The sequence below is a fragment of the Maniola jurtina genome, chromosome 14 (assembly GCF_905333055.1).
Source record: "Maniola jurtina chromosome 14, ilManJurt1.1, whole genome shotgun sequence".
In the NCBI taxonomy this organism is placed as follows: Eukaryota; Metazoa; Arthropoda; class Insecta; order Lepidoptera; family Nymphalidae; genus Maniola; species Maniola jurtina.
This window is the reverse complement of record NC_060042.1, coordinates 8791419-8803733: the sequence shown is the minus strand read 5'-3', so window position 1 is coordinate 8803733 and position 12315 is coordinate 8791419. Positions and strand designations below refer to the sequence as shown.

The 12315-nt window shown below is 34.9% G+C and overlaps 1 protein-coding gene across 1 annotated transcript; it reads right to left on the bottom strand.

Annotated features, from left to right (window-relative positions):
- Positions 1-2190: 2190 nt before the first annotated feature.
- LOC123871688 lies at positions 2191-3334 on the bottom strand. Its single transcript, XM_045915597.1, has 2 exons — positions 2930-3334; positions 2191-2323 (listed from the first exon to the last, which is right to left on the bottom strand). Exons 1-2 carry the CDS (start codon positions 3221-3223, stop codon positions 2291-2293), a joined length of 327 nt encoding a protein of 108 aa, XP_045771553.1. The 5' UTR covers positions 3224-3334; the 3' UTR covers positions 2191-2290.
- Between the last annotated feature and the right edge of the window lie 8981 nt (positions 3335-12315).

The window sequence follows — 12315 nt, the reverse complement described above, 5'->3', positions numbered from 1 at the left end:
AAGGCAATTTCACTAATTAAATGGGCTTCAAAAGGCTTACGCCACCCTGTAATCTGTTAGGGAAAACCTCGTGTAGCATAAATTCGCTGTTGTTAACACTGTTCTAATGAAAAGGCTATAGGCCGTGTTAGTTGGCAAACGCTTTGTCCATTTTCTGGCTCAAATCGTACGAAACTAATAGTGGGCGGCCGTTTTGACCGCAAAGTGTTTAAAATTGCGCAGCGTTTCGGCGTAATTTGGCCTTTAAAATAACACCCAATGTTCAATTTGAATAGGAGAATCTACTGTTAGGATAGAATGCCTTTTGGCTACTACTGACTGACATAATAATATCAATCTAGGCTTAAATCACTTCTAGCACACTGACAGACGGATGGATGGACGGACAGACGGCCAGTAGAGTCTTAGTAATAGGGTTCCATTGGCACCCTTCGGGTACGGAACCCTAAAAAGGAATGAAAGAAAAAACTTGTTGGGTTGGGTTTTAAGGCTTCTATTAAATCAAGTCACGTTTGCGATATTTATGATTAAGGGTTCCTTTAAATAGACCGACTTGGAGAGCATTGGAGAGCATTTTTTTTTAAAATATAGACGAGGTCTCGGTGGCGAATTCACTGAAACAAAGTCGGTTGGCAGTTCGAGGAAAGAGCAGTCAATCAGATACGAGATATTTTAATGTGTTTCACACTGGTCATCCTTGAACATTATCTTGTTGATAAAAAAGAAATCCATACTAAAATTATGCAAACGTGTATCTGTCTGAAGTCTGTCTGTCTGGTAGATTTACGGACAGATATTATAGGCTAGATATACTTTTATTCCGGAAAATCAAGGAATCACATTTTTACTAAATATATTATTTTGGTTATTTACAACTCCGATGGGATTTTTAAAATACCTGAAGCAAAGTCGCGGATATCATCTAGTAAATAATTATTTAAAATAACAATCTAAGAAATACTTACCAGCGTCTTTATTACTGCGGCGTGCAATCAGCTTCACTTGCGAAAACTTGAGCATAGTAAGTGTAAATTAATAATTTATAACACCCCCGACAAGTGAAGGTTACAGTAACTAGAAAAGAGCTGATAACTTTCAAACGGCTGAACCGATTTTCTTGAATTATAGCTAAGAACACTTTCGAGCCAGCCACCTTTCAATAAAAAAAAAACTAAATTAAAATCGGTTCATTAGTTTAGGAGCTAGGATGCCACAGACAGATACACAGATACACACGTCAAACTTATAACACTACACTTATAACTTTTTGGGTCGGGGGTTAAAATACCAGCTGTTAAGCTAGCTAGTTCCTTTTAAGTCCATGGAAAGATCAAGCGGAATACCATGAGTGTAATAATGCGTGCGGAATTCCGCTCGAATGTGTCAGATATAATATTACTATGTACCTGGTAAGTAGCTAAGGGTACAAAACAATGGGAACAGGGGAATTTCCGCGTGTGGTATTCTGCTGAATTTATCCCTGGCCTAAATATTTTGTTGATATAAAGCACAATTCAAACTGTCTTGCCATAAACTCGATTTACCTTAAACCCGACCATCCCATACAATTCTTGTGTTTAACGACAGTTTGAACCGTGCATAAGTTATGTGAGACCGAAAGTGTTTGATTTACAAGTGTAAATTAAAAATTTATAACACCCCCGACAAGTGAAGGTTACAGTAACTAGAAAAGAGCTGATAACTTTCAAACGGCTAAACCGATTTTCTTGAGTTATGGCTAAGAACACTCTCGATCAAGCCACCTTTCAAACAAAAGAAACTAAATTATAATCAGTTCATTAGTTTAGGAGCTACGATGCCACAGACAGACACACAGATACACAGATATACAGATACACAGATACACACGTCAAACTTAAAACACCCCTCTTTTTGGGTCGGAAGTTAAAACCACAAAAAAAAAATTACCGTTAAAATGAGTGTAATTTTATCAGGGTTCATGAATGTACTGTATGCATGTTGTTCAATGTGTTCAAAATGATTCTTTATTCCACCCTAATTTCTAAATGCCTGAACAGATTTGAATCCTTACTCATCTCAAGTGACATTGGCTATAATTTTTTCGAAAAAAAATAATAATTCAGCAGTCGTGTTTTTTTTTTACCTACTACTTACATACGTATTTGTGGCTCCATGTTATTAAATCATTGATTAAATAAGACTAAATAATAGATATTCCAGTAACAGTTTATTTTATTAGAACTCGGTTACAAAAATTAAAATAAAAAAGTACAAGAAAACATAAAATACGAAGAACTAGAAAAATACATCACTTTGTTTCCGTTTCAGCCTTCTGATGTTCCTGAAAATAGAAGATTGAAATATACTAAATATTCTATCGTCTTTTTTTATAAGACGAGCTATGCCTAAACAAAAGTAATTAAAATTTTCAATTTAATTAGAAGCCTCAATAGCTCAACGGGTAAAAACGCGGACTGAAATCCGAAAGGTCGGCGGTTCAAACCCCATCTGTTGCACTAGTGTCATACCTACTACTAGCACAAGCAAGAGGGGAAAAGGGGAATATTAGTCATGATATATAAAAGTTGTAACTTAACTTACTTAACGGCCTCCCTAGCTCTGTGGTCTTATTAGTGGGAGGTTCCAAGTTCGATTTCCGGCAGAGGTTTGAAATTTTATAATTTCTGGTCTGGTGGGAGGCTTCGGCCGAGGCTAGTACAACACCCTACTGGCAAAGCCGTGCCGCCAAGCGATTTAGCATTCCAGTACGATGCCATGTAGAAACCAACAAAACCAAGGGGTGTTTGTTTAATAAAAAACTGCCATACCATTTCCAGGTTAGCCCGCTTACATCTTAGACTGCATCATCACTTACCACCAGGTGAGATTGCAGTAGAGGGCTAACTTGAATCTGAATAAAATAAAATAAACCTAATTTATTACTTACCCGTGGAATTTTTCCTCCGTGCAAAAATTTCCTCTGCTCAGGAGTATAGTCGGCGAATGCGTTTATATCGAACGTTGCGCTAGATGGCGCGGCATTAGCATCATTTATTACTTTCAACGATTTAAGAAACTCTTCGTAATGTACTTTCTTGTCTGCTTCATCCTTATATTCTTTATTGTAATCCTTTATGAACTTATCGAACAATTCTTCACCTTTGCTCAAATCGTATTGAGGTTTCTCTTCTTGGGCCATGACGGCTAGCGCGAACAAAAGTAAACATATTATCTTCCGCATGTTTTATTAAACACTTTGTTATGAATACTAAAACAGCTCACTGCACGGTGATTTTATTTAACACTGATCGTGCGCAATGTTGTTATTTCCTTATATGCTTGGATATAAAGCCACCATCAGACTTTACCTTATTTATATTTAATCGAACTATCGATTAACATGGCAACATAATATTTTATGTACATATTTAGTGTTGATAGCTAATACCATGACTCATTATTTCTATATTTATCATCTAGTTATATAACATGACCATGATTTAGTATTATAATTTCAAGGCTCAAGGTTCAATTGAATCATTCACTTAAAACTATTCTCCTAACTAACCGGAAAAACAAATGATTAAAACCACGTGATTGTAAAATAATAAGTTTTATTTTTCGGTGATCGGATTAGCTTAAATACTTTTAACATGTGTAAAATAAATTATTATAGACGCAGGCGTTATTTTGCGGAAGTCCATGACATACAAGGAACCAAAAGCTTAATTTGCTATAATCCGCCAAACCAACGAAATCTGTATGGTACGCAGCACCACACAAATTCCAACACCACTCAACCTACTTACCTGGAGTTTACTTAACTGGAGTGGTGTTGGAATTTGTGTGGTGCTGCATACCATACAGATTTCGTTGGTTTGGCAGATTATAGCAAATGAAGCTTTTGGTTCTTTGTAAAATAAATTATTATCATTACTTATTTACTTGATGAGAACTGGCATCAATAGACACAATTACTTGTTGGCCTCCTGAAAATATAATAAAATATCGTTAGTGTGTGAAGATAATAATATGACGAGTACCAAAAATTGTGTATGTAAAAATCTCTTATGTCTTACAACTATCTAGATAGATCAGATATTTAGGTACGTCTAAATACCCTGACTTCACATCGGTGGCATTAAATTCTAAAAATATGTACCCTTTGCGAGCGATACAACTATCTTAAAAGTGAAAACTAAAATAAAATCCGTTTCTCACTTTTTGAGAAGACCTAATGCTTCTTTGGAATATAATTGAAATATAAATTCATTTATTAATTCAGTTGCATTCATATTATAGTACGTTATATGAATAATGGACATGAAGCCTCGTTAGGGCATTGCAATATGTAACATTTTAGTCCTATATTATTAAAAGATAATTTATAGACTAAATGTAAAAAATATATTATAAGTATTAAGTACTGGAGTCCCCAACAAAATTGGTGAAACTAATGAGCTGTGAAAAGGTAACAGACAGACAGATACACTTATTAATAACATTAGTATGGACTAGTTACTATGTAGTTATGCAGTCATTAAATTCCATTTATTCAACAATTAAGTAAATGTTAATCATTATCTTTAAACTTCTTTTTATGTAAAGTAGTAGAGTTAAGATGCCAATAACTCATCGAAGAAAAAGTAAGACAACACTTCACTCTGGTAAGACTTTGGAGTTTAGGCAATTTTATTTCGTACCTTTAGTCGATATTAGGATCATCGAGCATAGAATTCTTCTCATCTACCGTTAAGTCAGCAAATTCATTTATTTCGTAAATCATTTCAGGGTTAGTTTCCTTCGCATTCTTTTCGATAATTGCCTTCAGAGATTCAAGAAACGCTTGGTAGCGAACTTCTTTTTCTTCTTCATCCTTGTATTCTCTATTGTAGTCTTTGATGAATTTCTCGAATAACTCTGGTCCATCGTCTAAGTCGTATTGCGGTCTGTCTGCTTCAGCCATTATTGCTAGCACAAGCAAAAGAAGACAAGTAAATTTTTGCATTTTTTTTTTATATAAACAAGCTGCAGACGAACAAAAATGTTTCGCTTGTTACTAAGTCTACGCAAACGCGTTAAGGAAAATTATCTAACAATGATCATCCGCGATGATATCATGACTTTATAAAGCCCCAGTTACTATGCCATAGCATATAGTATAAAAAACGTACCATTGAATTTGTATTGTTCGTGTTTTTGTTACAAGCACCTACATAATGAATAATTGATATTATAGTATGGCACCATTTGTATGACTTTATATGTATAGCCACAATGTAGTTAATAGTATAGTACAAGAAAGTCAGTGTGTTTTATTGAATTTATAATTTATATGGTTTGTGTTTTTATTACAAACAAATAATATTAGTGCCTTCAAGAGAAGAATGAATGAACGAAAGAGGAATGAATAGGTAATAGGCACTTTCTAAGCGTGTGCACTCTATCTTAAGGCCGGGGCACATAATATGACGGAGCGCAGCGCAGAGCATTTTTCACTCAATTATCGACATTGTCCTCATTGAAATAATATCTAAAATCAATTGTCCATGCGGATACTCGCACATTCACGCGCAGTCCCGTGCGTGCTCGCGCATTCTCTGGTACAAATTCGCGTAATGTGTCACGCGATTAGGAAACTTCGCGGGCATGCTCTGCGCTGCGCTCCGCCATATGTGCGCCGGCCCTTAGGCTGCATCATCTCCTACTGTTTGGTTTGATTGCACTCAAGCGCAACTCTATTTAGGTAATTAAAAAATTGTATACTTATTCATATTACCTATTTGTATTTTTAAGATAATAAATAATAAAAACTAAATAAAAAGTTTGATAGAGAAAAATAATTAAATGACGTCTGTTAACGATTACAATGTGAGTCTTCTATTTAAAATTCTCACTTACCTAGGTGTGATTGTGGTCAGTTCTGAATTCGTTATCAATGAAAAATTACGAAAACACTCTTATATCATTGACGATACAAGTTCTCGTGATTAGATTAAACCTTATCTTATCTACTAGTATTATAAATGCGAAAGTGTGTCTGTCTGTCTGTCTGCTAGCTTTCACGGCCCAAGAGTTTAACCGATTTTGATGAGGTACAGAGTTAGCTTATATCCAGGGGACAGGGATAGGTTATTTTTTGTCCCAAAAAATCAATGAGTTTAAAGACTTATGAGACGTTTATCCTATTTATATGAATTTGGTACAGAGGTAGTTTGCGTCACGGAAATTGATAAAGACAACTTTTTATCCCGGAAAAGCAGACTTCCCGCGGGATTTTTAAAGGAACCTAAATCCACGCGGATGAAGTCGCGGGCATCGTCTAGTGTACCTGATAAAACGTTACTATATTATTGGACACTCCCACGTAAATCAAGCACATTCACACCACGCCACGTGGGTATTTATCTAATCCTACTATTTTGTAGTCTGTATGTTTGTATGTAGTTTGTATGTTCTGAAACACACACCCAACATGCGAGATAGAGATGGACCTGCTTCTTATAGTAGTAGCAAACGTGAAAAATAACATATCAAAAGCTCACAAATCATAACATTTTAATCCTGCTTTATTTTTAGGGTTCCGTACCTCAAAAGGAAAAATGGAACCCGTATACGATCACTTTAATGTCTGTCTATCTGTCTTTCTGTCTGTCCGTCCGTCCGCCCGTCCGTACGTCCATCCGATCATCCTTCCGTCCATCTATCCGTCTGTGTGTTTGTCTGTCTGTCTGTCTGTCTGTCTGTCTGTCTGTCCTAGAATCATGAAACTTGGGAGGTTGGTAGATCTCATTGTACAAGTACCGAAAAAATCTGAGTCTTGAATTTGTGGTTACATCACAAAAAAAAAAATTAAAATGTGTTCATGAACACATAATAATATTTTCATTTTTCAAAGTAAGATAACTATACCAAGTGGGGTATCATATTATGAAAGGGATTTACTTGCATATTCTCAACAGATTTTTATTAATTTTTAAGCATAATAGTTTTTGATTTATCGTGCAAAATGTCGGCAAAATACCCGCGTACGGAACCCTCGGTGCGCGAGTCTGACTCACACTTGGCTAAAGAGTTAAATACTCGAGAACACTCACATTGCTGCGTATTAGAAAGAGAACATATTATAATACTATATATTAATTAATAAAGCAAACTATGAGCAAACCATTGTAAAGACTGAAATTGGAAAATCACTTTCCTTGAAAACCACCTGTGAAATATCAGCGCTATCTAATAATTTATTTATCAAGAGCCCGAGCACAATCAATGCGACATATCTCTATCACGTCTCTTACAACATTTTGTCGTTACAAAAGCCGCGAGGAAGTGTTATCGTGCTGATTGCACTTGGGCCGCAGTGATTATCGATTATTTTATCAGTTATTATGTCTGTTCCTCGAAAAGCATTACATCATTTACATTTCTTCTGTATATTATTATGATTCATGAGTAATATTCGAAAGGCTTAAGATTACCTTAATTCAAGAACGAATCTAAACACAGGTAACCTAATCATTAATTAGTCTATCCAAAACTTAAGCATCTTTGTCTGTTTAAGTTCGGTTTTTTAAAAATCCTGTAGGAATTCTTTGATTTTGCGAAACAAAAAGTAGCCTATACTTATCTCTAGTATATAAGCTATCTCTGTAAAAAAATAAATGATGCTCGCAGCTTCTTGCTGTAGATTTTACTTTTTTAGAAATCCTGTGGAAACTCTTTGATTTTCCGAGACAAAAAGTAGCTCCTTCCCCGGGATGCAAGCTGTCGTTAAATGAATGGGACAAGAAAAGCTAATAGACGGACAGACAGATACATTTTCGTGCTTTTAATATTAGTATGAATTGCATTAAACTGTAATTTAAAATATTTGAGACTCCAACAAAATAAAAGACACGTAAATTAGGGACCCTTTTTCAACTAATCAAACTGATTCAAAGAACCGGATAGCGAAAAAGATAAAAGGGAATTGAACGCTAAATTTGCAAGAGACGAACTTTTTCATTTAAAAGTACCTAATACTGATGGCGTTTATTACTCGTTGAAGATCACAAAAAGACTTTCAACAAACTACGTAAAAGTATTTTTAATTAATTTCACAACTTTGAAAAATAAATGTCATTTTTTTAGGATCGTACCAAAAAAGGAAAAAGAAATCGTTATATCACTTTGTGGTCTGTCTGTCTGTCTTTTTGTCTGTACTCTGCTGTCTGTCCGTCTGTCATGTCGGTCAAGAAAACGTACAGGGTTCCCGTTGACATGAAATTTGGCAGGTAGGTAATTCTTATACCAATACTACTACTTGGAGAGTCAGATAGCATAAGTGAAGTGAAATCTCCGAAAACCGTGCATGTGTGATTACATCACAAAAAAAATAGTTCACAAATAATTAGTTTACTAAATCACATATAGATGACGCTGTCTGTCATTAACTTGCAGTGTTGCACCTTAAAGTTTTGAAATATATTGTAAGATGGTACGGAACCTTTGGGTGCGAGTCCGACACGCACTTGACCGGTGTTTTATTTAATTTAGCTGCATTTTTTCGGGCAGGGTGGATCATCATCAGATGAAAGTATTATGCTTGCAATAAAAATGTATAGAAATAAATAAAATTGAAAGCATAATTTTAATGAAAAGGTAGCAGCGTTGGTCGGCCAGGTGTTTTGTTGAATTTTGGTTTAAACGTGGGTGTATGTAAGCTAATAATGAGTAGAAACCGAAAAGCTAACCGCAAGCGTTTAAAATTGTGTTATGATTCAACATCCCATAAAATGGACGCGTGGAAGGTGAGCCCATACTTACTAACAAGAATAACCAAGCGTCGAAAATGTGGATGACAAATTGAGCTGCTTTGAATGAGCCAAAAAATGCTGAAGATGTCAACAAAGGTTGGAGTAGACGCAACCTCTACTCAATAATAATATAACTACATTCTCTATTCTGCTGTCATCAACTGCCAATTTAAATATTACTAGATGATGATGCCCGTGGGCCATGATTTCGTCCGCGTGTATTTAATTTTTTTAGTCTGTCAATCGTTAGTGTCGTTAGTCTATCAATTAAAAAAGTGACCCATGTTCAGTAATGAGCGTCTATGAGTTGACGTAGACAACAATGGCCATATAATAATGTTATTTATTATTTATTAGTTTTTACCCGACTGTGGCAAAGCCAAAAGGAAGGGTTATGATTTTAGCAGTCTATGTATGTATGTATGTACGTGTGTATGTTTGTATCCAGATTCTGTGTGTTCCACCGTGTGGTCAATCGATTTGTCGTAAAGGTCCGGGTAACTTAGGCTACATTTTATACGAAAAAATTGACCTAACGGATATTACATAAAAAAGTGGGGGTCTCCAAAAATTTTTTTTGCTATTGTATCGAGTGAGGTGTCAAATGAAAGAAGAGAAAATTCTGTGTTCATAAATATCAATGTACTACAACATTAAAATATACCAAGCGACAGAAAAACAATTTTACTATAATATTTCAGCGTTTATTAAGACGATCGCTGCAGGGTTTTAGTTTTGAACTTTATCTTGTTTATGTTAATTTTATCATTCTATTGCTGTGTAAATTCCCTTTCTTGCATTCCTTTTTATTTTACGCTGTGCCCTCTACGAGTATCTCGCTAATATTATACTGAATGACTAAAATCTACTACTTACTATTCTTTAAAATTATTCAGGCTTTGCATGCTCTAGTAATTCAACAACTCTCTGGAGTTAGATATTTACCGATGAGCTAGCTGCTGAAAGTAGAAAATTGGGATTTATATCGTTTCCTACCTCAAAGAAATTCTCGTCACTGGAATACTTTGCATATATTGGATACAATGGAATTCCCTACGAGATTCTTTTCTATTTTTATCGCAAAACGTTTTTGAGTTTTTGAGAACTCCTTTGTCATGGTATTCCCGATAGGGTTCGTTAATATTATTAGAGGGCCTACCGACGTAGTCTGACAGCTACAATGTGAATTGCCATCGCCTCTGATTGTCCGTCACTCTCGCACTATTGGCTAAATTGCATCCTCCGTCTCACATTCACTACCTTCTCAAGGTTATTGACAAAGTGAACTAGAGTGAGGGAACTCTCGATTTGATTTTGAATCGATGATATAATTATTAAATATTAGGCTATGGTGACGTAAAATCAAAGAAAAATAGGGCTTTAATAATACTTTACTAATACTTTACTACTGCTTTACTAATGAATACTATAATAATAGTCCTGAAAATGCTATTGATGTTTTTCTTCAACAAAAGCTAGTACCATACACTCATGAGCAGTGCTGACTTTTGCTTAGTCATCAAATAAAATTGACACTGACAAACGGCTTTGAACATTTTCATGAGAAAGCTGCTGTGTAACTTAAGACTTGTTTACATGGGACACCTTAGCTGAAAATACAGTGTCTTATAAAATATGAAAGTATGTTTGTCTGTTACCAATCAGCTAAAGTGCTGGTAGTGATGAGAATTGGCATAATAATATTATAATAGCTTGCTTATGGAGATTGACATATTCCTTCATTGCGGCAGTATTTTATCTCGACGGTAAAATAACAGTTCCAAAATCCAAAAAATAAATCTTATAATTCTATACAGACTAAATATTAATATAAGTTATATGATATACTTTGTGTTATCATTCAAATTTATCAATTAAACTTGTATTATAATATTATGTGCTCTATATTGGAGAGATAGTAACTCATAATATTTTCTTACTCATTGCTGCAGTTTATATTCCTCAGTACTAAATATTTTAGTGTCTTAGACGTAATATGTATCTACAAATGGATGCCTTGTTACTTTTAGAGACACTATAAAAAATTAAAAAGAACGTTTCTACACGAATCTATAATTTTATTATACATTAATACAAACAAATTATACATTAGTACAAACTTACTTGTGAAACACTTCTATCCTAACTTTACTTCTCCGTGAAACAAGTGTAAATAAAAAATTTATAACACACCCGACAGGTGAAGGTTACAATAACTAGAAAAGAGCTGATAACTTTCAAACGGCTGAACCGATTTTCTTGGACTATAGCTAAGAACACTCTCGATCAAGCCACCTTTCAAACAAAAAAACTAAATTAAAATCGGTTCATCAGTTTAGGAGCTACGATGCCACAGACAGATACACAGATACACACGTCAAACTTGTAACACCCCTCTTTTTGGGTCGGGGGTTAAAAAGACCATTTTTCAAGCGAATTAAAGTTTACGAACATCCCAGCGTGTTGAATTTAACTTCAATTTCCAAACCCAAACGGCGATACCAAGCGGCGATTACACGGTGCGTCGAAACAGACAGCAATTTTAAATGCTTGTGGTGAGTGCACCCATTCCTACTATTAGTCCGGTGCGATTTAAGCCCGGAATTCGGAAAAGCGCTCGCTCGCTCGGTCCCATACAGCCCATTTATTTTGGCCTTGCCATTTAATGGGTGCTTTTAACTAAAGTTATACTTCATGTTGCCGTCTTAGCTTAGAGTATCTTCAAAGTATAGTCGACCATAAAATTGCTTTACCATTCCAGACAACAGCCTCCAGTAAATCAGATTTTCACTAAGGCTTAAACTTTAATAAAATACCTTTGAACCTACTCGTATGTAGGTCTTATAGAAATGGCATCCTTTGGCTACGGAATCTTAATAAAAAGGGCAAAACTCAAAATATTATTAATAATGGCCCCTTAGATCACGTAGAATTCATTGAAATGACATAAAAGGAAAATAAGTGGTGTAATACCAGCATCGAATTGACGTAATTATAGGGAATATGCGTGCGGTTTAAATTGGGCTTCAATATTTTTTTTTTCGTTATCTTTATTGACAGGAAACCATACTTAACAGGACTCTATCCGTCAGTTACTCCATACAATCGTAGTTCCAATTTTATTTGAATATTAAGCAACCAAAGTCCATGAAATTTTGCAGACATATTCTAGAAACTAATATCTGTGCCTGTGGTGTTTTAGATTTTTCTTAAAATATGCAGTTTTAAAATTACAGGGGCTCAAAGATTTGTATGTGAATTTTTAAGACCGCGTAACTTTGAAACCGAATATTTTAACAGAAATTTGGAAAACCACAGGCATAGATATTAGTTTCTAGAATATATCTGCAAAATTTCATGGACTTTGGTTGCTTAATATTCAAATGAAATTGGAACTACGATTGTATGAAGCGAGTGACGGAGAGAGCCCTCTTAAACCGTTAATAACGTCATAATGATAAAAGATTGATTACAAGTGTAAATTAAAAATTTATAACACCCCCGACGATCCAAAGTATTTGAGTTTTCCAAATCATCA

Coding starts and splice junctions, on each gene's coding strand:
- LOC123871688 (XM_045915597.1), bottom strand. CDS start 3,223: ATGCGGAAGATAATATGTTTACTTTTGTTCGCGCTAGCCGTCATGGCC. Junction 2,324..2,929: donor ACGGAGGAAAAATTCCACGG/GTAAGTAATAAA, acceptor TTCTATTTTCAG/GAACATCAGAAGGCTGAAAC.